Here is a 27,027-nt window from a genome sequence, read left to right as displayed (position 1 = left end):
CCTATAGTAGTGACTGCCCTGAAACCTACCTGCCAAGGTATCAGAACCTGCTTGCTGTAAAGAGGAACACAAGCCTTTCTTCCCCTCCTTGGGGGTATTTCCTTTGACATGTGAACTTAGATAATAGCAACCGGGGTCACCCAAGCTCCTTCACTGGTGCCACAGGAAAGCCACAAAGTTCACAGAACCTCCCACAGGATGCCAAGAGCTGAACGTCCATGAGAGAAGTCTACAAGTTTGGACAAGGAGCATGTGAGGTCAGGACAGCAGCACCCTGGTCTCCTGGCAGGGTGGGTATGTGAAAGGAGCATTGGTGGAGAAGCTCTCAAGACCAGGATGTCAGGAAATAGATTCAGCATGTCACAGCCCTCCTGACTGTCTACTGAGGAAGTCTGAAGGTTTCTGAAAGTGGCTCCTCAGAAGAGTGGGTAGGGAGTGAGGGAGGGCAGACCTGAGAAAATAAGGACATATAGAAGAACCCCTGGATCATAAAACAAAGGATTTCTGGCCCAATTATGTTTAGCACATTTTCTTTTTCTTTTTTTTGGCAGTACTGGTGATTGAACCCAGGTGCTTTATCACAAAGCTACCTCCCAGCCCTTTCTATTCTTTGAGATAGGGTGACTAAGTTGCCCAGGCTGTCCTCAAACTTGAGATTATCCTGCCTCAGCCTCCTAAGTAGCTGGGACTACAGGTGCATTTTTTTCTCCACTTGAAGAACAAGGCCACAAACAAACCACACATGGCTCTCTGAAGACAGAAACCAAACCCTGTTTTATAAGGCTGCTTGGCTGTCACCCACTTCTCTACAGAGATAGGAGGTGCCAGTCAGGCAGACAGGTGACAGAGGGTGAACCTTCCTCACCTTTTCCCCATCACCACCACCCCGTCAGCCCTCCAGATGCCCATCTCTGCAATACAACCACTTCAAAAAATACTCTGATGAGGGGCAATGTGGAGGGGTAGCAGGGGTAAGGCTGGTCAGCAGGATGGTTCCCATGAGGTAGCTGACACGGGTGCTCCTGGGCAGTGGCTGTGAAGGCCAGTCATGGGCTCACAGCAGGCAGGAGGGAGTCACTGATTGACTGGGAAGTGGAGGAAACAGAAAGTCTGGAAGTCCGCCCAGAGTACTTGATCACAGGTAACTTCTGGGAAGGGCCGGGCTCTGTGCTGGTGATCTCACTCTCCTTTAAGCAGATGGGTTTCCTGGGGAAAGGGGGAAGGCCAACTTGAGTCTTCTTGGGCTTGGGTATGGTCTCGTCTTCAGATGAAAATAGGTTTCCCTTGGAGGAGCTGTTCTTTCTGAAGGAAACAGGTGTGGAAAGATGGCTGAGACACTGTGCAGCAGAGACTTACTTTTGAATTGCCTTCCACATATGGCCCAGGCACTCACAACATTATGTACTATAGATCATTAATTACACGGATATATTAATAACCATAAAATATATTTTATTTACTTGAAGGCTTGAGAGCTCAAGTGCAAGTGTGAATGTGAGTGAGTGGAGCAGAGCCAAGTACTTTAATTCTGTGCTCCAACTCACTTTTGCTGGGCATCCCAAGAGCCACCAGGAACCGGATATTGTGGCTACATATACGACATTCCTATCAACCCCCAGATAGAGAATGCTCAGTCTAGGAAAAGAGGAAGAAAGAAAGCTCCCCAAACTCTGTTAGCCCTTCCTTTGCTGAAGCCACACTCACCCCAGCTTGCCAGGCTCCGGTCTGTAGAAGGCACTGAGCACTCCATCACCCTTTGGGGCAGTCACAAGTGATGTCGGCAGAGACCACTAAGAACAAAGGAAGCAACAGGCAAAAAGGGTGTCAGGCAGAGGTCAGGCAGGAGTGTCGGGGGCCAAAGACTCTTTCTGCAGCTCTCCCATTCCCTGACCCTGAGTCCATGGGGTAAAAGTTTTGGCTCTCTATTTAGTGAGAAAAAAAAACTGAGGCCTGCAGAGCACTTTTTTGATCCTTGAAAGAAAGGAGTCCAGACAATCCTAAAGCCAATCATATTTTTTCAAAGGTAAGGGTCATGAGATACAGAAGCAGGGCCTAGGGGTAGGGTACATATAGCCCAACCTATGCTATACTTTCTTTTTTGATGGTATCAGGAAGTAAACAGGCACTCAAACACTGAGCAACATCCCAGCCCTTTTTATTTTTTATTTTAAGACATGGCCTCACTAAGTTGCTGAGGCTGGTCTCAAAGTTGAACTCCTTCTGCCAGCCTCTCAAGTTTCTGAGCTTACAGGCATGTGCCACCACAGCCAGCCCATGCAGTACTTTTAATGCAGAAGAGGGTGGGCCCTGAAAAAGAGCTGTTTTCCCACCCTGGCATAACTCACCAGTGGAACAGAATCAGAGATGACCCCTGTGTGGAACCCTTTGTAGCACCAACTCCGAAGCAGATCTACTCCTAGGGCAAGATGAATGGGGTTTGGAACTTAGTAGGGAGGAACCAATTGGCCCATTTTTTTCCAGAAAAGTCCATTTCTTGGGTTAATAAGATCTAATCTCTCACTAAATGTAGCCTCCTGTGGGCAGGAAGGGCACATCACCTTTGAGCTTGTTGCCATGGTACTTCTGCTCCCACTGGGTGGTGAGAATGTTGAAATATCGTGGCTGCTCAAAAAAGCGGAGATAGCGAGAAGAGATCCGAGAAGGAAAAATTCGTTCAAATTGACCACGACGAGAAAACTCATCCTCCATCTCAACTAGAATCCGAACATCATCTGGTGTCAGGACATCCAGCACGGATGCATAGAAGTCCTATGGTCCAAGGAACAGGGAAGAAGAGGGTGTGGCAGACAGTGTGAGCCAGAGGCAGAGAATCAAGAATCTGGAGACAAGAAACACAGTCCTGGGGTCCAGGTGTTCCAGAACCCTCAAAGGACCACTAGCTTTGCCTGATGAGCCAGCTCCGTACCTCATTTGTTTCTAAGACCACTCAACTTAGCTAATGGAGGAAAATGCTCTTGACTGGGATTGGAGGAGGTGCTGGGGCTCTGAGATTAATTGGTCTGTTAGATGGAGTTGCAATCAGGGTCCAATAACCAGGACTTGGCACCAGCATTGTGCCTGCTACTCTGTCATCTGGCTCCCATATCTGCTCTGAGAAGACCAAGCCTCCCAGGCTCTTGCTGTACTCCCCAGAGAAAGAAACCATGTGAGTGAAGGTCTACAGCTCTGACAAGTGAGCCAAGAGCACTGGCTCTTAAAAATGTGGCAGAGACTATCAGCTCTCCCCCAGAATAAGCAATGTGCCAACATACCTCTACACGTCACAGGATCCCAGACCTCGGTTAAGAACCCTTGCTTTAGAGAGAAGGATAGCTGGTTTCCTAAATGTTTGGTCAAAGGAGCTTTCTGCTGAGACAGGGGAAAACCAATCTCCTACCTGGTCAGGAATTTTCTGGGTCAAATAATAGGCTTTCTTCATCTTCTGTGCTGTAAAATGCTCTGGTGCCATTCGACATTTGTCCCTGGGAGAGCTGGGCAGGCTAAGACAGGGGATAGACAGAAAGCAAAGGAAGAGTCAGCAGCATCCCTCCTGAGGAATTCAGAGAGGTCCAGCCCAGGAAGACACACTTCCTAGGAGAAGACAAAGATGTGTGTCACTTGAGTGGATCACACTAAAATGCAATCCACTCAGGCAGCCTGTCTGAAAGTCATCCAGAACCATGTACCATGGAAGAACTGAAAGAGGCACAAGATATCCTCTCCTGAATTTAAGAAAATAAATAAAAAAGGAGTAAGCCTGATTGCTGTACACTTTGGCTTAGTTTAATTTAGTGAAAACTTACCACACACCTACTGGCTGTATGATCCTGGGCAAATAACTAACCCCCCCGCCCTGTTTCATCATCCATGTTACTATGATCACCGTTGAGAAAGATACAATGATGACTGAAAAGCAGTCCTGCCTCCAAGGAGCTTACAGTATGGCAACTGGAACAAGTTAAATGACAAATAACCACAGGACAGAGCCAAGGATAAGTCAACAAGGTATAGAGTAGAGAAAGCAAATTTTCTAACCAGGCAAATCAGGATTTTATTTCTATTCGCTACAACCGTCTAGCTGAATGACCCTGGATGGGTTGCTTAATCCTAGGGATCTTCAATTTCTTCTTCTGTAAACTGTGATACTGATAGTAACCTTTAGGGTTGTGAGAACGTTAAAGGTGTTTCCTTACACAGCAGAGGCATTTAATAAACATAAGAGTAGCCCAGTGCTTTGAGGGTATAGAGGAAAAAGCCCACACTAAGCTGGCTTCATGAAGATGTTGTCTGCAGCGAGGCTCTGGTGGGTGGGGGTCTGGCTAAGGAGATTTCAGAAGGAAGATACCCCATGAGCGGAGGAAAGACATCAAGGGGAACAGCAAGAAGCAATGAACTTTTCAGAGAACGAGATTGGTCTAACTGGTCCTTAAGGATCCTCCCAACCTTGAGCTTCTGTGAGTGATCTTGTCTGTCAGAGCACAGGAGCCAGGAAGAGGAGCAGAGAGAAATGCACCCAGGAAAAGGAGGCAGGGGCCTCGAATGTCCAGATAAGGAGTTAACTTGGTTCCCAGGCCGTGTGGAGATTCCTGAGCAGGAGAGCAAAATAACCAAACTTACTTTTAGGGGTACTAATGGCAGGGATGTGCAGATGGATAGGAGGGGCAGACTGAGCCGCAAGGGATACAAAGCAAAAGCAAAAGAAAGGATCCAGAATCCGTTCCTTCCCAGAATCACAATGAGCTATTCATGCAGCCAGCTAAGCCTCAGGGAAATAAGGAGGCTGACCTGGTGCTGGAGCCACTGGAGCTGCTGGGGCTGCTGGAGTTGGAAATATCCTCTGCATTGGGCAGAACAAAACCCGCCAGATTCAGAAGGTCTCGGATCATCTGGCCTTTGATGTTGATGTCCAGCTGAGAGTTGGAGTGGAGGCTTTGGGAAAAGATGCTCACTGTGGTCAAAGCAGCACTACAAATAGTTTCTGATTCTATGTCCAAGTCAGGACTAGCCCCATTTGGCTTTCCTGAGACAAAGCTCAAACATCATCACAAGTCTCTTGTACCAAGACAGTGAATAATTTACCCAGATGTTAAACCTGCCCATGACCTTAGTTTGCTAGAGGAAAACAAATAGTAGGGATTAACTTGAAAAGAAAAACTTCTTTTTTTAATTTCTTACATACATGACAATAGTGGAATGCATTCCAATCATAATTATCCATTTAAAACACCATTTTTCGTAATTCTGTATGTAAAGTATGTTCACGCAAAACTATGCCATTATACATGAGCTCTTATTATTTTTTTGCATTACAATTCTTTTTTTTTCTTTTCTTTTTTTTTTAAGAGAGAGAGAGAGATTTTTTTAATATTTATTTTTTAGTTTTCGGCGGACACAACATCTTTGTTTGTATGTGGTGCTGAGGATCGAACCCGGGCAGCACACATGCCTGGCGAGTGCGCTACCACTTGAGCTACATCCCCAGCCCTACAATTCTTAATTCACCTTTATACCACAATTTATCATATCTCTGATGAAAAGAACAACTTTTAAAAACCCTCTACATTCTTGAAGAACCTTGAGATAATGGCAAAGAGTAAGTGAACGAGCAAACACAAACCATGAAGGTTAAACACAAATTCTAGGGAAGGAACTATGAACTATCTTCCCCAAACTGACAAGACTATAATGACAAAAGAATTCTTAGGATACGGGATCAATTCTATTGTGAGTATATTGAAAATACACTCTACCTTGGGGAAATATTAACTTCCAGGACCCAGGGCTTGAGGTTCTCATCTAACATGATGTCAAAACCGAAGAGTTCGTGGCAGCTGTAAGGATGTCGCACATATAGCTTGAGCAGGTTGGTCACATAGGGCTCTGATCTGGACACAGGAATAAAGAAGTATTCAGTCCAAAAGCCAAATGCCAAATGATTTCTCTGATTTAAGGATGCTGATCCATAATATGCTGGGGGGTGGGGATTAAATGAACTCTAGATAGGGCAAAGGGGAAAAGGGGAGGGAGGGGTAGGGAGGGAGCATAAAAGTAGGAAAAACAATGGAATGTGATGGTCATCATTATCCTAAGTACATGTATGAAGACATGAAGGATGTGACCCTACTTTGTGTATAACCAGAGATATGAAAAATTGTGTAATATAAATTGTAATGCAATCCTGTTGTCATATATAACAAATTAAAATTTTAAAAAAAGGAATAAAAAGCACCCTCCACCCAAAAGAAAGTCAAGTATTCAGTCCAGCTCCTCCCAAAGGTCCACACCCAGAGCTGTCCTGTCAATGGAGTGGCCCAGAGTTAGGCAGACAGAAGCCACCCAGGAAAAGTGGCTCTTAAGAGATTTGTGTGATTGGGGTCAGCTCCTGGGGTACACAGTTCAGCAAATGAGCAAAATTTAACTTTATCTAATCCTTACCATTCCCTGTCCTCAGAACAGAACCACAGCATGGTCAAAGCCCAGAGGATAGCAGCATTAGGCCAATAAGAAATCAGGGGAGCTCCCTAGCAGCAGGCTCCACAGAGTAGCAATATAACTCACGAGATGATGGTTTTGACAACGACATCCTTTATCTTTTCCCAGATGGCATCGCTATTAACTCCCTTCTGGCTCAGATAGTTCCACAAAGCCTTCAGTGCCCTGCAGGGGGAGGAAAAGGAAGTATTTAGTGTTATATTCAAGAAATAAATGACAATGAAATGAGAAAAAACAGGGAATAAAAGACCTAATGGTATTTTTCTTCATCTCTTCCTTTGACATTCAGAATTAAGAGATGAACTTGACAACAAACAGATCAACTCTGAATTTACAAGTGCTTATGTAATCTTCAATTGCTATAATACTCCCCTACCACCAGGCCCCTGGACCTACAAAGCCCCAGGAAGGACCCACACCCTCTAGGACTACATTTGACTGGGACACTCTGCCTTCAGTACCATTTGTGGCCCTGGCAGGCTGTTTCGTCTGCATTGGCTTGGTACTCAGTATTCTTTTTATTGACACTATAGTTGGTCAGGTGCATGAACTTGTTCCCAAGGCTCTTCATGGAAGGGGAATACCTGGAGACAAGAAGAAAGGCAGAGATAAGACAGCGAGCAGAGAGTGAACCAAATATTCCCAAATCCTGAGGAGGTGAAGGACAAGTTCACAGATCTTTTCAGATCAACAAGGACCAGAGAACTTTAACTGTCAGCAATCATCTCCTTTGTCCCACCTCAGCTGCAAATTCAGCGAAGTAGAGAACCTCATTTCCCATTCCCTCCTGCTTCCCCCACTAAGAAATATCACTAAATCATGTTATTTTCTGTTTGGCATCCTCCAGTTTTCCTCCCTCTGAGGAAAATAAGTCCCCCAAATTGTGAGGCAACACTTCACACTCTAACATACTTGCAACTGGCAAAGCGGACAAGTCCATCTGAAAAGAGGTAAATCCGTAGAGGATCGTAGGAAGTGACATAAACATAGATCCGCAGATCAAACTTGCTGCCACTGATGAGGTAGGGTTTGTGTAGATACCTGTGTAGAGGAAAGGCAGCTCCACATTCAGCCAGTGGGGCTTGATGGGCAGCTGTGTTAGGGCAAAAGCCAGTTCAAGGTCCCAAGATAAAGACACTAAAACAGTTGGCTAAGGAAGGTCTCTGGCAGGGAGGACAAGAGGTCAAGGAGATAGGAAGATGGGGAGAGGAATGTGAGCTACAGGTGGGCTCACCTCTGTACCAGGAGGGGCCTGCGCTTGGGGAGTTGACTCCACTTGTGAATGACCTGGATGCCAATGCCTCGAGCTGATGCTGGCTAGAGAGAAACAGAAGGGAGACAAAATTTGCTCCAGGCACAAAACTATGTTGTTCCCATTCTCAGACCACCATTTGTTACCCACAGTGACCCACTCACTGGCTTCACAATCCACTTTTGGCGGCTGTTGCTCTCCCAGGCTTTGCGCAGGAGCTTGGAATCCTGGGGCAGGATAAAGGACTGGGGGAAGAAACTGAACTCCTTCTTGCCAAAGCGGCTTTGCATTCGAGACAGGTTCCGCCACAGTCGATCCTTCCTTCCAATCTGGAAAGAACCTGGGAAATGGTTTAGCTACAGAAGGGACCAAAAGTGAGAGCAGGGAAAGGTGAAGGTGAGATCACAAAGATGACAAGCCCCACTAGGCCATTCCAACTTCCTTAGCAGCAGTGCATGCTCCTATTCCATATCACTGTCATTGCTTTATGGTTTTCACATATACAACACTGAGCACTCATCAAAAGATATGTGAAACACAATTTTGATTAAGATAGGCATGATATCACCTTGAATGCAAAGAAAAAGTGGTTGAAACTTTTTCCACAACAGCCTATGGAACAAGGACAGGAAAACACCTGGCCTTTAGTAAATCTGGACATAAGGGACTCATTTGGTCCAACATGAGACCAGAAGTCCTCTAGACATACTTAGCTTGGAGCAATGGAGGCGATGTACAATGGTTATTGGGGAAACATTATCACCTGAAAACAAACAATACATCTCAAGATACATTAGAGGAAAAGTATTTTTGAGAGGTGGCAACTGGCCAAGACACTGCAACAGAACTGGAGTTGTGTATGGTCTGCTAGGGTCTCACCCTGTACCCCTCCTGAGCTCCTCTCTATAAACCTTCCTCATATCTCTGCAGTTACCCTCCTCTCTCCATATCCACTCTCACCATTCCCAATACCACCCTCCTCTTGGCCTAGTCCAAAGTCCAGGGAAACAGCTCCTCAGAAAGCACTCCTACCTTCTGATGTTCTCGAATGGATCGGAAACTAGCAGACTTCATGTGGTGACCCCAGCAGCCCAGCCAGTCATCATTTCCTGAAGAGGGCAATTGGGGAGTCAATCCTGCTGGCAGCTCTGTCCCTGAGACAGAGGCCCCAGAAAAACCACTGATCCTGGGCACAGCTCCCTGACTAGGTTTCCAAGAGTTGCCATGGAACTGTCCTACATGAGGCCCTGGGGCTAGGGACAGAACAATGATGTTCTGTCTCCCAACCCTGAACAACAGAGGGCTTAGCTATGCCACCACTATGAGGTTGGCAGCTTCAAGACAGGGTCTCCAGCTGTGCCCAAGGGGAATCCAGAGCTCTCCTCCTACCCAAAGCCCAACTGGTGGGACAAAGAGGACAGGCCCACAGTAAGGCCAGTGACTCACTCTTGCTGACTTTAAAGTGTGACCGTCCAATAGTCTGCTTGACAATGTTGGGAGTCACTGTGCTCATCTTCCACCGGAGCAGCTTCCTTTGCTCCCAAGGGAGTTTCTCCACTGGGGGAAAGGCACAGGGTGGGAGGTGGGGCAGGAGCAAGAAGAGCAGGAGAATTGTTTGGTGAGAAGATATAAAAGACATGATGGTGTCCATCATTTCTTGGGTAGGCAAGTCCCTAATAATTGTTTCAAATCAGGGTTCAAAAGAGCACACTTTGGGGAAAAAGAAGGACTGGGTGGGAATGAGAAGCAAAAAAAAGGATGAGACTGAAAGAGGAAAAGAAACAAGGTTAGAGGGTAGGTGTTAAGTCTAAGAATATGAAGCTGAAAAGGAACAGCTAAAGGACAGGCAAGAAAATATCCCCACCCTGGACCTATAACCAGCACAGTGAGATCCGAGCACAGTGTGGTAACCACTGTGACAGCCATTCCAGAAGCCCCTTCCCACCTTTATCATCACCTCCTGGGGCTCTCCTGGACTTTGTCACTTGGCCATATTTACCTCTTTCATCTCGAGTGCCAAAATAGATGGTAGGGGGCACATTAGGGAAGAGACTGTAGATAAGGGCTGGTCGGACAACTTTCTCATGAATGGAAGGTTTGGTAAGAAGCTCCGCACAGTTCCTAAGACAAAAAACAAACATGTGGCAAGTAAGGAAAAGCAACAGCCCCGAGGTGTCATAGTATTAAAGTATCTTTTTTTTTTTTTTAAAGAAAGAGAGAGAGATAGGGAGAGAGAGAGAGAGAGAGAGAGTGAGAGAGAGAGAGAGAGGGAGGGAGGGAGGGAGGGAGGGAGGGAGGGAGAGAGAGAGAGAAATTTTTTAATGTTTATTTTTTAGTTTTCGGCAGACACAACATCTTTGATTGTATGTGGTGCTGAGGATCGAACCCGGGTCGCACACATGCCAGGTGAGCGTGCTACCACTTGAGCCACATCCCCAGCCCAGTGTCATAGTATTAAGATAGAATGATTCTCCCCTTACCTGTACTGGGGATCTAGCCCAGGGGTACTTTACCACTCAGCCACTTCCCCAGCCCTTTTAATATTTTATTTTGAGAAAGGGTCTCGCTAAATTACTTAGGGCCTTGCTAAGTTGCTGAGGCTGGCCTTGAACTTGTAATCCTCCTGCCCCAGCCTCCAAAGCCACTGGGACTATAGGAATGTACCACTGCACCTAGCTAGATATAATGATTCTGAAAAGACAAGTGTTCAATAATTATTTTGCAAATATGAATCCGTAAGATGCTAGAGCTATCCTACATACAGCCACACCATTAAAAGTTACCTAGAGACAAGATTTTCCACTTCATTAGATAATACATCTCCAAAACTTCCTGTGACAAGCCACAGGGTGGGAATGTCCTTGTAGTTCTCAAAGAGGGAATGAGTCTGACAGGACACAAATAGAAAACTGCCACACTAACATAAAGAGCTAGATGAGGAGAAAAAAAGAATATGGATAATCAAAAGAAGAAAACAATAAAAGATCAAAGAAGAGGTATAAAGCCAGGCATGGTGGCACATACCTGTAATTCCAGTGGCTTAGGAGGCCAAGGCAGGAGGGTCATAAGTTCAAAGCCAGCCTCAGCAATTTAGGCAGACTCTAAGCCACTTAGTGAGACCTTGTCTCAAAATAAAATAAACCAAGTGCTGGGGATGTGGCTCAGTGGCAGAGTACACCTGGGTTCAATATCCAGTAAATCCCCTTCCCCCCAAAAGAAGAGATATAGAAATTTTAAAAAAGAAAAAGGGGAAAAAGCAACAGGAAGAAAAGAAACAATGATACTTGTAACTGTTTTGTATTAGGTTCATATGAAGGCACAGATAGCTTATGAAACTGGACTTTCACATGACAGAGCCATACAGTTCTAGATCTCATGGACGCATAAGCCAGGATGCTGGGCCAGCAGACCATGGCGATGTTTACTGTTGTTCTAGCAATGGCTCAGCCAGAGCTACCTCAAAGGTAGTCAAAATAGTGAACACTTCAACCATCTATCAGTACAAGCCAACTAGCACAGACCACATCTTTAAAGAATGGAGAGAACAGTCATTCCCCTCTACACTGAGCTGATATGATCCACAAATATTAAAAAATTTGATTTTTATCTTATAAAAAGCCACTTTTGGGCTGGGAGTATAGCTCAGTGGTAGAGTGCTTGCCTATCACAGAAGTTCCTGGTTCTGATTCCCAGCACTGAAAAAACTATTAAAAAAAAAAAAAAAAGTCACTCTACCTATTATCATTTTCAGTATGGTAGGAATAAGTATTATATATAAAATACTTCAACGTTCCAGATTTTAAAGGATTTTTATTTTATTGGGTTAAATTAAATACTAACTCCTAGGTAAATAATTCCAATGAATTCACTCTATTCCTCATTTCCCAAAGATTTTCCTTCAAAGACTGAGCATCAGAATTTAAGACTGTTGAAAATCAAGAGGAATGAGTAAAGATACAGAAACAAAAACAGGAACATAAAAGATATTCACCCTAGAATAGTTCTGACAGTTTCCTAAAAAACTAAACATGCAACTATCATATGACCAAAACTGAACTCCCAAGTATTTATTTATGTTCACATAAAAATATGTACATTACAGAAAAAGAAAAAGGAAAAAATCTACATGATTGTTCACAGCAGCTTTATTCACAATAATAGCCAAAAGCTGGAAACAACCCAAATTTTCTTCCAACAGGTGGATGTTTAAAAACAAAACAAAATCTGTGGTATATCTATCTATACCATGGAATACTACTCAGCAACAACAGCAAAAAATGAACTACTAATACATGCAATGACCTGGATTCGACTCTAAAGAACTTGCTAAGTGAAGAAAAGCCAATCCCAAAAGGTTAGATACTGATATCACTCCATATGTGTAACATTCTTGAAATAACAAAATTACAGGAATGGAAACTAGTGAGTTAAGGGCAAGGGGATGAGAGTACAGGTGTCACTTAAGGGAATCAGGAGGGATTCTTGCAGTGATAGAAATATTATGTACCTTGCCCCTGTCAATGTTAACTTCCTTCAATAATAATATTATGCTACGTCTTACTGTTGTTTTGCACAAGTTACAACATGAGAGAAACTGGGTAAATAATACAAAGGATCTTTCTGTTAATTTCTTACAACTGCATATGAGTCTACAATTACCTTAAATTTAAAAGTTTAATTAAAACAAAAGAGGAGAAAGCCTTTGTTAGCTGTCTCTCAAGAGTACTGGCTTACCCCCAAGACACCTGACTTTTTGTCTAGGAAGGCTACAACCTATGATCTTGAAAGACTAACTTCTCTGGTCCTAAATTTTTTCATTGGACTTGATGACAGCCATCTCTAAAATTACATGATTCTAGGGGTGGGGGGGGGCAACAGCAGGAAATGTAATAAAGCTATTGGTGGGAAGTGGGAGGATGAGTTAAGTGGAGGAATTTGGGGCCAGTCTGGAAACACAGCAAGACCCCTTCTCAAAAAAGTCAACCATGGACTGGGGTTGTGGCTCAGTGGTAGAGCACTTGCCTGGCATGTGTGAGCCTGGATTCGATCCTTAGCACCACAAATAAATAAACAAATAAAGTGAAAAATCCACTGGCAACTAAAAAAAAAGAGTCAAACAACCAACTAATGTGGAGGGGTACGGGGAACCACTGTGTAGAAAAATAAAGGCAGTGATCTTTCCAAATGTGCTACAATAAATGTAAAAATGTTTGATAAAAGAGGAAAAAGTTAAGATTTTTTTGGCAATCCAAAAGCATTTCTCATTTTAATTATCTTTATTTTCTTTTTTGGTACTGGGATTGAATGCAAGGGCACTTTACTATTAAGCTATATCACTAGTTCTTTTTTTTTTTAATATAGTTATTTTTTATTTTGAGACAGGGTCTTGCTAAATTGCTGCAGGTCTTGAATTTCTGATCCTACTTCAGCCTAACAAATCACCGTGGTTACAGACATGCACCACAGTGGTTTGGAATCCATCAATCTTCATTTTCTTGAAAACCTTGTTTAAAGCCTCATATTGCTAGGAAGATGTGTAAAATTTGTAGGAATTAATGAATTAATGAACTAAATAATTAACACACATCTTATTTGAATTTATTTCTTTTTTTCCCATGGTGCTGGGGACTGAACCCAGGTCCTCCCTCACACTTGCATGTGCTCTCCCTTTGAACAATATTACCAGACCATGAATTTTATTTTACATATCAGACGTCTAGATAAAGGGTGGTGTAGCTGTCCTGAAGCAGGCCTACAGATAAACACAAATCATTCTTAAGTATGAAAAAGACAGGACACCAAACCAATTCCAAGCTATATATTCTTCTCTTATGGAGAATGGAGTTACTTAATTGATTTATAACTAGGAGTTTTGCTTTTCTGAAAGGAGGATGTGTTAAGTCAGAAGTAACAATTCACAGATCAGACTCAAGTATCTGTGACAGAACTTCTGTCCACCTTCAGAGAAAGTCCCAATTCGCTCTCTCCCACTTTCCAGACAGCTCTGCCTCACTGGGCTGTCTTGGGGCTCAACAGGCGGTACAGCTGCTGCCATAGCATCATGGAGACACACCTAAGCTTGCCCATATTCACCACAGTGTGGAAAGCTTTCTCTCAGGTCTCCCTAAGGTAAGCTGACACAAAGAAAAGCAACCAGAGCAGATGTTCCACGTGTTGGACAAGCCTTGACATATATGGTTAGATTTTAATTAGAAATTAGAATAAACATTTTTGAACTAAAAATAATACAACAATATACTATATTTGTATTTTCAGTAGAAATTTTTTAAAAGAAAAAAATTATGTTTAGTACATTTGGGGGTTCTTTTTTAATACTTAATAAAAAATATGCCGGGTGTGGTGGCACACACCTGTAATCCCAAAGCCTTGAGAGGCTGAGGCAGGAGAACTGCAAGTTCAAGGCCAGCCTCAGCAAGTAAGCAAAGCCCTAAGCAACTTACCAAGACCCTGTCTCAAAAATAAAAGAGGCAGGGTGGCTGGGTGTGTACCTCAGTGGTAAAACACCCCAGGGTTTAATCCCTCGTACCAAAACACATACATGTGTGTGTGTGTGGGGGGGTTTGTATCGATTATATATGATTGTATATGTATTATAAATATATAAATATATAAATTATATGAAAATATATAATATAATTATATAATTATATATAAATATACATAATAAATACACACACACATATATATATACACACATATATATAATATATATATATATATAAATAAATATATAAACAATTAATGAAGACAAAGCCTCATTCTGAGGCCAGGCTGGAAATGGTTTGGGGAATATGAGATTATGGTGGAGAATGTTAAAGATAGTTTAAATGATACTTTACCAAGTTCTAAAAATCTTCCATGGAATGAATGCCCTCCTTTATAGAGATTTCTTTATAGTCCTGCATTCTTTCCTTTCCCTCAACTCCCACCCAGGATTTTTGTTAAGAGATTGACTTTTTTTGGTTTCTTAGTTAGGAATGAACCTCAGACTCCATCCAAAGGTAGATGAAAGAGAATTTTAAATTTAATTTAATTGGTTATTCATTTCTTAAACACTTCTTGAAATATTTGTCTTTTAGTTGAACAATTTCTTGGAGCCTCAAAACCAGAAACATGGTACTGTTTTTAAACCCAACTGACAAGTATACATCTGGTCTCCCACTAGCTCCCTATTCAAAAACTAAAGTAACAAACATAACAATTGGGGGAAAATGAGTTAGGGTTCGCCAGGCAAGTAGGGTTACACACTTCATGATCTTGAAAAGACAAAAAAATGAGTATGTACTAATGATCTACACAACTGACACTCACCGAGAGATCACTGCCACCGACTCGCTGTGTGAGACACCACTTAGTGAGGAGCACTCTGAGTCTCCTGTGGGAAGAAGAGCAGAGAAGTTTCAACTGGAAGAGACTGCCACATACACCCACCAAGCCTATACAGCTCTTCGTAGAATATTCCGTGAATATACATATACATATACATTCAGCCCTGCTCTGGAAGCCATGAGACTACCCTCTACCTTGCTTTGCCTTTCTTGTGCTCAAGAACAGCAGAGAGAAGACTGATGGGACAGGACAACTAGGGACCAGAGTCCTCCAGAAGCTCCAGTAAGTCCCCCAAAGCAGATGATTAATGAGGGTGATAATATGAGTCAAGCACAGCACATAATTGTTAGCCCCTTTCCTAGGAGACTGCAACCAATCCCACATGGAAGAAAAGGGCTCCCTACTCACCCTCCTCCTCTTCATTCCCGTCATGGCTGCAGCAGTCCTCCAAACTGTCTATTAGTTCTTCTTCTGTATCTTCAGCCTCAACCTGGTCTGGCTGGAGGTTAGCTGCTGAACTAAAAGAAAGAATCATGCCCCCAGCCCAACCAACTCCATAAGATGTCACAGTTAAGAGTCTCATTTCCTATTGCTTTTTATTTTTTAATTTTACAGGGTCTCACTAAGGTGCTAAGGCTGGCCTTGAACTTTTAATCTTCCTAAGTCTCCCAAATCACCAGGATTATAGGCATGTGCCACTACATGCAGCTTCATTTCTCTTTTATCTCCCAGTATTTGTTTCCTCCTTGTCACCAATCTGCTATGTCCTGCCTGGATCTCAAACTCATTTCTCTTGCCCTCAAAGTTCACATCTAGCCATAGTTCTTTTCATCCCCCCCCACCTATTCAGTAGCACTACCTCTTCCATTTTCTTTGAAGTCCCTTACTTCATAATATATAAGTTCAAAACTCTGCATATAAATGAATATCTTCAAATGTTCCTAGGTTGCTCACTGGGAACTCAGAAGGACTTGACAAACCAAAATTCCAGAAAAGTAACAAGACACAAGAGAAGGAATCAACCTGACTGAATTGTTGGCTGTCATACCAGCAATGCTTGGGAACCTGATTTGATTTGGAACAAGTAGAAAAGCCACAGATCCCAACACCTCGTGTCTGGAATTCTTATTTCTCTCCTGGATATAACCTAAATAGGGGCTAGCAAATTCTTTCTCTAAAGGACAAAAGAGTAAATATTTTTAGTTTTGCAGGCCATTCAATCTGTCACAACTATTCAACCCAAATGTTGTAACAAGAAGGCAGCCACCGTAAGGTCTGTAATCCCAGCACCTCAGAAGGTCAAGACAGGAGGATCCTAAGTTTGGCCTTAGCAACTTAGCAAGACCCTGAGAAATTTGGTGAGATCTTGTTTCAAAATAAAAAACAAAAATGAATTGGGATGTAGCTCAGTGTTAAAATGCCCCTGGATTCACCATTCAGTACCAAAAATCAAAACAAAACAAAGGGGCTGGGGTTGTGACTCAGCGGTAGAGCGTTCGCCTAGCACGTGCAAGGCCCTGGGTTCGATTCTCAGCACCACATAAGAATAAATAAATGAAGTAAAGGTATTGTGTCCAATTACAACTAAAAAATAAAATTTTTTTAAAATAATAAGCAGCCACAGACAATAGAAGTAAATGGCCCTGGCTGTGTTCCAATACAACTGTATTTCAAAAAGTAGGCAACAAGCAGGATTTGGTCTGCAAGCTAGTTTCCTGATCCCTGCCCTAAAATCAAAGTCAAAAATTCTGAGACAGTTAAAAAATAAAACCAACCTTCAGAGGTAACTGGGTCAGTATCACCATTATGGTATACCCATTGTACTGCTCTAAATGAACCAAAAACATTCTTCTACTTACCCAATATCCCTAGCAGGTGAGGCCAGCTCCCTGCCTTTCTCAAGTTCCTCCTTTCCAGGCTGGCCCAGATGGATGGAAGACAGATGGGTGGCCACTTCAGCTACCCCAAGGGGCTGAAGGAGAGGAGGGGGAACAGGAGTTTTATCTTCTCTAGGTAGTGGGGGATCAACTACAGACTCACAGGCAGGGCTGGGACTGAGCCCACTGGCATGTGAGGCAAGGAGGTGAATGCTGATCCTTTTGGTACAGAAGACTGTACTGTCCAATCCCACGGTATCCGAGGCACCAGGAAGGTTCCTACTGTCTGATCCAGCATCCTCCTGAGGAAACTGCTGGCCAGCTACAGGTTTCCACTGCCTGCTCCTGTTCAGAAGGTTCCACTGGAGGCTGGGGTTCACAAAACAAGACTGTTCAAACTGGTAGCCTTGTCGGGGTATCTTCTCAAAACCTTTTGCAGTCAATTTCCTCACAGCCTCTGTGAAACGAACCTCTTTAGCTGGAGCCTGGGAATCTGAATTGTCATCCAGGACATAGGGATGTGGCTCTGTCCTCAAGGCTAATTTATTCTGGCTATACTGAGAAGAGGCAACACTGGTGGTTGATGTGTTGAGGGAGCTAGGGGTAGACAGAGTAGCAGGGATGATATGGGCAGTGGCATCCTCTAGGACAGTGCCAGTGCTTTGGGGCACCTTATGATCAACAGGCTGGGGTGCATAGTCTCCTGTACCCCCTGAATGATGCCAGGAGATAGGCTGGATCTTGGGTGAGGATACTGACTTCAGGCCCTCTACAGCCTGAGATAAAGGCACTTTAGTGCTACTTGGGCGCATGAAGGAATTATTGTTCAGCATGGGCTTGTAGGAAGAGGACAGTGGAGATGGGATCTTCCCTGAGATGGCACAGGCCAGACTCCTCCTTGAAGGGCTTTCCCCAGCTGCTGCCAGTAAGAGGTATGGATCTGTGGATGAGGACGCCATGGGCTGAGCCATGGGGAAGACTGTGGAACAAGTGGCTTTACTGGCAGTGAGACTGACAGGGAGACTCTTCTGAGGGAAAGAAAAAGGTTTTTTTTCTGATCGGCTTGAGCGCAAGCAGAAAGACTCCAATTGCTGGTATGGTTTGTGCCTACTGTTGGAACGGCGGTACAGCAGGGTATTGCTGAACAAGTCTGGGAGAGAGTGCAGGTAACAGGAGGTGCTGTGACCTGTAATGACGGTTGTGGTCCCAGGGCTACATAAAGTGTTGGGACAAAAGAAATAGGCTGGCTGGGGTGGAACCTCTAAGAGGCCTGAGCCCAGCCCCGTTGACAGTGTGCCCACGTGCTTCTTCTCCAGCTTCCAGATTGGCTTCACCTGCTGATGGGCCTGTGACCAGACTTTGCACTCTGACGGTTTCTCAGGTGGTGGAGCAGGCACTGTTCCTGAGGAACCTCGCTGCTTGAAGTTGCTTCCCGGGCGGAGGCCAATACTGTAGTGCTCTGCTCCTGCTGAGGCCATGAGGGGCCCACATCATGGCCGCATGGCCTCAGGGCCTGGCTCAGGTAAGGTGCCACACATCTCCAGTAGCAACAGCTTCATCTTTGAAGTCTGTCAACTGCAGGGGAGAGAGGGTTAGGAATGCTGTATTCCTGGGAGGATGGAAAGTATACTAGAGTGGTCCTCAGGTAAGCAACAAGTCCCACTCAGCATTTCTTAGGCAACCAGTCTTGGTCACCATTTGGGGCCATGGGAGAAGAACCCTATGTTTCCAGGGAATTCCCAGTGGTCTTCCTGATGCCCTCATCCAACCAGACTTTAATTCCAAGGCTGCTCAGTGTGTCCACCTATCTCACTCAGAAAGTGTGCCTTCCTCTCCAAAAAAAGGTACATATCTTTGTCTCACATAATTCTCCATGAGGGGCCACATCCCCTCACCTAAAACCAGCATGGCTAGGAATGAGGCAAGTCTGGAAGTGGCAGAGAAGAACCAATATCTTCCTCTCACCCACCAGTTTTGAAAGCTCAAAAGATTATTTGATAATGCATTTGACCTCTATTTCTCCCTAATCTAGCTCTCAGCTACCCCTAATTCAGCCTGCTTTTTACAGTTAAGCAGGACAAGTTCAGACAGAAGCGAAAATTCCCCTGCTAACCTTGGAGTTTATTCTGGACCTAAAACAGAAATTTCATCTCTTCAAGAATCTTGCCAGCTAGGGTGGGGTTGTATCTCAGTGGCAGAACACAGCCTTGCACATGGGAGGCACTAGGTTCAATCCTCAGCACCACATAAATATAAATAAACAAAATAAAGATATTCTGTCCATGTATAAGTAAAAAATATTTTTTTTAAAAAATGAATCTTACCAGCCATACACTTAAATCCCTAACAACATGTTAATAGGAAAAAGAAGAAAGAAAATGGAACTAAACACCAACATTATTTTTACTTACAGTGACTTTATTCCCAGCAGCCACAATGGACAGGAGTATTCAGGGAGTGGAATGAAGAGGCAAGAAGAGGAGAAAAGCTTTCTTTACTCCAGAGCCCAGACGTCAGTTTGGGTTGCTCTCGGGGATAGAAAGTCTGTCTTCTCATTCATCGTTTCCTCTCATGCAGAATCTTTGAACCAGCCTTGTAGTTCTGAGTCTTAATCTCTTCAGCATGGTCACTCTCTTTCTAAATCAAATTCACAAAATATTCTCCAGTTTTCACAAACGCAGAGAAAGGTGTGTTTGCTTTCACTGCAGCACGGGAGGGGGATAAGCCTATCTATAAGAAGTCAGACATCTGGGATAATTCTAAATGATGCTATCCTCATCAAGTGTTTTCAAAGAAGCTAGTGAGGAAAGGATGACACACACAAACAGCCTGCAAAAGCCACGTGATGTCACCTTCTTTCCCTGAAAAGGCTGACTTCCATTGAACTCTTTCTTGAGGAGAGTACAAAAAGTCACAACATCACTCACCAATATTCAAAATGATGGTGGGCTAAAAGCAGCATAAATGCTAAAACCAGATATTGAGGCCAGCTTAACCTCAAAATGAGGTGACAAACTAGATCTCTATAGAAGTCCTAACTATGGAAACACTGTAAATGGGACAATTACCCTGTGCATATATAATAGAGAAACACACAACAGGAAGAGGCAAATCCTACCTTTTCACAAGACTGCACATGTGCATATGTGTAAGTGTTATGTACGTTCAAGATTCACGTTTGGCGGGGCTGGGGATGTGGCTCAAGCGGTGGCGCGCTCGCCTGGCATGCGTGCAGCCCGGGTTCGATCCTCAGCACCACATACAAACAAAGATGCTGTACCCGCCGATTACTAAATAATAAAATATTTAAAAAAAAAAAAAAAGATTCACGTTTGGGGCTGGGGATGTGGTGGTAGCGCGCTTGCCTGGCATGCGTGCGGCCCGGGTTCGATCCTCAGCACCACATACCAACAAAGATGTTGTGTCCGCCGAGAACTAGAAAATAAATATTAAAATTTCTCTCTCTCTCTCCTCTCTCACTCTCTCTTTAAAAAAAAAAAAAAAAAAAGATTCACATGTTTGCCCTACCAGTGTAACAAAATGGATACACCAAAGTGATGGGAGAAAAGCATTAAGAAAATCAAAATTCATGCTGGTATCCCCTGAAAAACAATCCCACTCATGATTCCCCATGTGCATCATGCTACTTCAGACTTTCAGGCCTTTCTAAGCGCTGGTCCAGGCCTTCATGGGTGAAGTCCGCAGGAGCACACCACTGCTGTCTCATTGATGCCACAGACAATCCCATATTACCCCGCAGCCATCAGCACTCACTGCATAATACCTCAGGGCTGGGAGAAGAATTCCTCTCTGTTGCCACACAGTGCTCAGTTTTGCCTGATTTCCACCATGTGAATCCTAGTGCCAGGAACACTGGACACAAGGAGTCTTTCACCCAATTGTCTTGCCTTTTAATCCAAACACAAGGAGGAAGAAGGCTAAGAACAAACTCCCACCCTCCTAGAAGCTTTGGGTGGCCTGATCCCACACAGTGTGAAGCAGGCCAGCTTGGCCAATGACAGCCAGAGTACGGTGACTTCTCTTCTCTTCTCTCCAACTGATGGGATTTCAGAGCTCATGTCTCTGCAACAGTTATTTCCATTCCTAGTCTCCTGTCACAGAGGAGACTATGATGTGTAGGATGCCAAGATGAAGAAGCAGCACCTGTATTCCTAAAGAAAGATATCTGCAGCAAGGACCAAGTGGGTAAAATGTTGCTAAATTCTTTCTGAGAAAGAGCTCCTCAGCTAGTCAGAGACATCCAGGATTGGCTAAGATGGTTGTCAGGTAATGCTGAGCAAAAAACAAATTGTTGTGTCACACTCAGCAGTGAGTAGCTCCAAGAACATGAAGTAAATAGTAACATTCCACAACAGTTATCACATACAAGGGTTCCAAACTGGTTTCACTGTTTTTGGTTCAGAATTAGTATCTGCTTACACAAAGACATGATGATTGCTAAAAGTAACTTCCTTCTTTCTCCTTGTAAAATTCCTAGTGATATTAAAACCTCACATAATGAGAAGCAGAAACCTAGCTAGAACATTCAGGCAGACTTTGTCCTAGGCCCCCAACCTCTGCCACAGTCACCTTTGCCTGTGTGTTGTCCAGTGGCTACAGGAGTGTTTAGTAGCAAGACTTAAAAAAGCTGTAGAAGATCCAAAATCTAAGAAGTTGAAAAACAAAAAATAGTTTCAAAAGCTAATGCACCAAAAATAGTGAGTTCTGCCATAAAATCAAAGCCCAGACAGGCAAAGAATGTCTGGCAACCAAATACCACAAAACTCAGAGGCAGTTTTTTGCAAGGTCATCAAGCCCATCCCTGTGGTATACTCTTGGCTTACGAGACAACATCTGGGAGACCCTTCTCCCAAACTCCCTTAAATTTCTAAGTGCACCATAATGACACACTCTATATGTATGACTTTAATTCCAAGATAAATTGCCCATCTCCCAGGCAATATTTTAGGGCAAGGCATCAAAGGGAAAAGGACAGGAAGGAAAGATATTTGTGTACATAGAAGCCATAGATACATCAAAAATACCCAAATTACACAAATATAAACTCATAAAGAACCAATGGTTATTATGCAAGTTACAAAAGGACTTACCACAAGCTCCACTATTTTCATTCAGTTTACATACACTTTTAGCCATATATGTACACCACTGAAAGATAGGCAAAAGCATTCATACTTATTGTCTCTGACTAAGTCCAAAGGATCCTCCATTTGCTGAGAGTCCAACTAGAGGCTTGCAAAGAATTCACTTTAGGAGTCAATAAATTCACCTCACCTGGAAAATAACTTTGAATAATCTAACATTTTACAGAGCCAATGATCTAACATTTTCTTGTCCCTACATATGATCCCTGGAGAACAGGAGGACTTAAGAAGCAAAAAGGGCACAAACACTGACCTATAGCCTGCAGAGTTCAAATTTAGAAGAAAGCAAGTATATTTCTGTGGCTAAGTTCTTCACTCTTGGTCCAAACGGGAAAGCGCCCAGCTGAAAGGCAAATAAAGGTAAGTTAGGAGGAACTAACCTGGAGGAAAATTCTCTCTGGACAGTTCTCAGGACATTTGACTAGACTGTGCAAAACCAAAAGTCCAGAAGAATATATACTCCACTGTTTTTTTTGTTTTTTTTTAAAGAGAGAGGGAGAGAGGGAGAGAGGGAGAGAGGGAGAGAGGGAGAGAGGGAGAGAGGGAGAGAGGGAGAGGGAGAGAGAGGGAGAGGGGGGGAGAGAGAGAGAGAGAGAGAGAGAGAGAGAGAGAGAGAGAGAATTTTTAATATTTATTTTTTAGTTTTCAGCGGACACAACATCTTTGTTTGTATGTGGTGCTGAGGATCGAACCCGGGCCACGTGCATGCCAAGCGAGCGCGCTACCGCTTGAGCCACATCCCCAGCCCCTATACTCCACTGTTAATGATGGTCAGGGCAGAAAGGGAGATGAGGACTGAGCAGGGGAATATTAAGGGAATGTTACTTCAAGGCATCTGTCTTGCTTAATTTTTTTTAAGTTTTTTTTTTAAGATGGACATAATATCTTTAATTTATTTATATATTTTTATGTGGTGCTGAGGATCGAACCCAGTGCCTCACATGTGCAAGGCAAGCACTCTACCGCTGAGCTACAACCCCAGCACTCTCTTAATTTTTAAAGCAAAAACATGTATTACTTGTGCAAAGTTTCCCAGGAAGTCTCCAGAGCAATCCTCTTCCCCCCAGCCATGCTGCACTAACAGCTACCACCTCCTGGTGACTTCTGCCAAGCTCAGCCCTGGTCAGCAGTGGATTATATTCCAATGCTGAATCTACACAGCTGGAATATTCTGGGAAAGACAGGAGAGAATACCAAATTAGTGTGAGAGACCAAATTAGAAAACTGACATGAAGCCAGCACATTAGGCCATGCCTGTAACACCAGCAACTTGGGAGGATCACAAGTTTAAGGCCAACCTCAGCAACTTAGCAAGGGCCTAAGCAATTTAGTGAGACCCTGTCTCAAAATAAAAAAAGGGCTGGAGATGTGGCTCAGGGGTAAGTGCCTCCGAGTTCAATACCCAGTACAGGAAGGAAGGAAGGAAGGAAGGAAGGAAGGAAGGAAGGAAGGAAGGAAGGAAGGAAGGAAGGAAGGAAGAAAATTCACATGAAGTATAAAAGCACAGTACCTGGCCCATAATCAACATTTGCAGCGTGGTAGTTACCATTCTCCTTCTTACTGGCACCCAATGATCTCATCTTTTCCCTCAGCCCTTTTATAAGCTTCCATGAAGGGGGAAAATACAAGGAGCAGGCAATAATTATCCCACCACAAGATTTTAGCTAGGACAAGCAATGTTCTTTTATAAAATACATAACTGTCTGTTAGTTGGGAGCTTTTGTGAAATTTATTATACTACCAGCAACTATATTCTTCAGCTGCAGGTGTGACTAGGCACTAAAGGGCAACTGAAAAGTACTCTGGGACAAACCAGGAGAAGGTATGAGGGAAGCAAAACTTCTTTCCATAACTTTGCTTCAGGGTTTTGTTAACTTTTTTGGTGTTTGTTTGTTTGTTTTTTAATCCTTTTTTCCCCCCCAGGGCTGAGGACAGAACCCAGGGCCTTGCGTGTGCTAGGCAAGCGCTCTGCCACTGAGCTAAATCCCCAACCCCTGCTTCAGGATTTTGGTATGGTTTTTATCATTAGATTCTGGTTGGCATTTCTGGAAACACTAGGTGAAAGAGTTAAAAAGTGACTGTTACTCAACTTCCCAGACCTTATTTCTAAATACTATCTGTTAATAAGAGGAGCCAGAGCTCCAGGAGAAATGGCTCATTCCAAGGCTGTGGAAGAAAAGCAGGAGATAAGCCCAGAACATCTTGTTCAGTCAAAAAGTAAGGAAGTGCTAAAAATTTGATAGAAACATCAAAAGATTTAAAGGAACAGCCAATATCCGCCCCACCCCCGTGCTGGGGATGGAACAGGGACTCATGCATGCTAGGCAAGTGCTCTATCATGAGCTACACCCCCAGCCCCCAATATCATACTTAATAATGAAACACTAGATGTTTCTCCTCTATGACTGGGAATAAAAAACTATTCCAGATTAGAGGAAAAAAAGACATAACAAATAAATACAATGTATGATCCTGGGCCACACAAAGGCTATTGTTGGGACAACTGACAGTATTTGAATAAGGTCTACAGATAACAGAATACTGAATGAATGTTACTTTCCTGAATTTGATGGTTACACTGTGGCAAGGTAAGAGAATATCCTGGTTTTAACAAACATTCAGGATGTTTTAAAGAAATATTCAGATATAGTCCATACATATATCTATAAGAGAACATAAATAAATAATAACGCAGTATGGTAAAAATATTGGCATTAAATAAATCTGAGTAAAGAGTAATATTCTTTGTACTTTTTTTTTTTTTGGTAACTTTTTTGTCCTTCCCAAATAAAGTTTTGTTTTAAGTCATTACTACTTAAAGGAAAGGTTGGTTCTCCTCAGACCAGAAGGCAGGTAGTACACAATAAACTTGGACTTTCTTTTAAAGTATACTGGCAGAAATGGATTTTGCCAGTGAACAGCCAAACCAATGGATTTGCTCCTTACTCCATTACCTACAGTGAGCTTGACTGGGGAATACACCTGTCATTCCTAAGGTACAAGAACAAAAGTCAGATGCCTGATATGAGGAACCTCACTACAACAGACATCTTTTAAATGTAGCCACCTAAAGAAGAACTATTCATCCACCACATACCACATATTTATCCACCACATACCATCCTAACCTACCAATGAACTCTGACTCAAGGGGAGTTCAAGGGAGAAGGCAAACACTGGAACCTGACAGATCAAGTTTAACAGAAGCACTTTGGTGTCCATCAATGCATAATGGGGGCAGAGGAGGCCTCCAATACTTAGAGGGTAGTGCTGTTTAAACCTGATTCTACATGAAAACCTCACTGCCCAGTAAAACCCAAGTCCTTATCTTGCCCTCAACAGAAAAAAAAACAGGTGCTCTCAGCAACAAGCAGAAAAACAGAAACCCAAGAGGCTGGGATAAGAACTAAAGGGACTAAAGAGATGGAAACAAGGAAACTCTAGGAAGCTCAAGAGTTTCTGTAATCACTGTCATTCAAGGAAGGAACACATCATCTTTTAATCTCCTTAAATTAGACAGGAACATCAGATTTTAGCAAAGCCATGCCAGGGGGAATGGCAGGAGGACTAATGAATCAATCATATTCCTCCCTTGCTCAATTAATTAATCTTTTAGAGGTAAGGGCAGGAAATAAGTTACAACTGCACAAAAAAAGACTTTATAATAATTGGGGCTGGGGATATGGCTCAAGCGGTAGCGCGCTCGCCTGGCATGCGTGCGGCCCGGGTTCGATCCTCAGCACCACATACAAACAAAGATGCTGTGTCCGCCGAAAACTAAAAAAAATAAATATTAAAAAAAAAGACTTTATAATAATAATAAAAAAAAATCCAGGTAGAATATCGGGGCCGCAGGCCCTGGAACAGGCGTCCAAGTAACAGAAATTCCCAACATGCCTGGGGTAATAAGGACTTCTCCCTAACCTCAGCAGATCTTCGCTTCCACTCAGTCCATCAACAGGTCTTTCCAGCTTCAAATACTGGTCTCCAATTTCCAGTCATTAGCTCAATCAAGCCACCATCACCTCTTACCTGCTGATTCCTTTGCTTCTACTCTTTCTCCTCCTTACAATCTGTTTTCTAGGCAATGGCCACAGTGCTCTTTAAACATAGCGTAAAGCCTTCTGATGCTCTAAGGCGCAAGTGATCTGACTGGACTCTCTCTGACCTTGTCAAGAGCCACTCTCCTCACCAGGCATGTTTCCACCACATTTGTTGCTCCTGAAATAATCAGATCCCCAAATGACCAGTTCAGTTCCCCCATTCAGTATTGAGCTAAACAAGCCTCCCTGTCAATGCTCTCTAATACTGCCCCACCCACAATCATTCCCTATTGTACTACCCTGTTTATTCCATTTCATTCATCTACTATCTAATCCTGTGATATTTTAATACTTCCTTATACTTGCCTAAAAATACAATAAAGGGGTAAACAAAGAAATGATTCTTTACAAAAGATTACCAATAGGGTTGGAAACACCAAGATGAGAGACTTCCCTGTGTATACCTTTTCTAATATTTTAATATCTGAATTACATAAATGAATCACTTACCTATTTATTATATTGTAAAATGAAAATTTCAATTAATTATGCATTTCTTTGTTATTTGCCTATCTTCCAGAATGAAAGCTCTTTAAGAACAGGGACCGTATTTATACAGTGTATGCTCAGCCCTAGAAACATAAAAAGGGCACATTAAATATTTGTTAAATAAACAAATGCATCTACAACACTTCTGACCAGCTAAGTAACAATTTTTCTACTTTAATGTGCTAATTTACAACACAACACAGAAGACTTCACTTCTGGTCAACAAAAGCGCTATGTGGGGGACACATACCAAGATGTTCTCTAGTGGCCACCAGCTGGGTGTCCTTCAATTCAATTCT

At 43.1% G+C, this 27,027-nt stretch overlaps 1 protein-coding gene across 1 annotated transcript in view; it reads right to left on the bottom strand.

The window, feature by feature from the left end:
* Window positions 1-753: 753 nt before the first annotated feature.
* Ttll4 (tubulin tyrosine ligase like 4) overlaps window positions 754-27,027 on the bottom strand; it is a 41,431-nt gene continuing 15,157 nt past the window's right edge. Inside the window, exons 2-21 of the mRNA XM_026390449.2 lie at window positions 22,390-22,479; window positions 19,383-19,608; window positions 16,954-18,546; window positions 15,503-15,612; window positions 15,077-15,140; window positions 9,744-9,865; window positions 9,191-9,301; window positions 8,777-8,853; window positions 7,909-8,100; window positions 7,727-7,809; window positions 7,405-7,533; window positions 6,954-7,076; window positions 6,559-6,657; window positions 5,751-5,885; window positions 4,786-4,929; window positions 3,398-3,500; window positions 2,559-2,769; window positions 2,346-2,416; window positions 1,705-1,790; window positions 754-1,302 (exon numbers count right to left, since the gene is read on the bottom strand). Coding sequence (XP_026246234.1) covers window positions 1,047-1,302; window positions 1,705-1,790; window positions 2,346-2,416; window positions 2,559-2,769; window positions 3,398-3,500; window positions 4,786-4,929; window positions 5,751-5,885; window positions 6,559-6,657; window positions 6,954-7,076; window positions 7,405-7,533; window positions 7,727-7,809; window positions 7,909-8,100; window positions 8,777-8,853; window positions 9,191-9,301; window positions 9,744-9,865; window positions 15,077-15,140; window positions 15,503-15,612; window positions 16,954-18,449 — 3,612 coding nt within the window. The 5' untranslated portion in view covers window positions 18,450-18,546; window positions 19,383-19,608; window positions 22,390-22,479 and the 3' untranslated portion in view covers window positions 754-1,046. The remainder of the gene's footprint in view (window positions 1,303-1,704; window positions 1,791-2,345; window positions 2,417-2,558; window positions 2,770-3,397; window positions 3,501-4,785; window positions 4,930-5,750; window positions 5,886-6,558; window positions 6,658-6,953; window positions 7,077-7,404; window positions 7,534-7,726; window positions 7,810-7,908; window positions 8,101-8,776; window positions 8,854-9,190; window positions 9,302-9,743; window positions 9,866-15,076; window positions 15,141-15,502; window positions 15,613-16,953; window positions 18,547-19,382; window positions 19,609-22,389; window positions 22,480-27,027) is intronic.

This window comes from Urocitellus parryii, chromosome 1 (assembly GCF_045843805.1).
Source record: "Urocitellus parryii isolate mUroPar1 chromosome 1, mUroPar1.hap1, whole genome shotgun sequence".
Lineage (NCBI taxonomy): Eukaryota > Metazoa > Chordata > Mammalia > Rodentia > Sciuridae > Urocitellus > Urocitellus parryii.
This window is presented reverse-complemented; position numbering and strand designations above follow the sequence as displayed.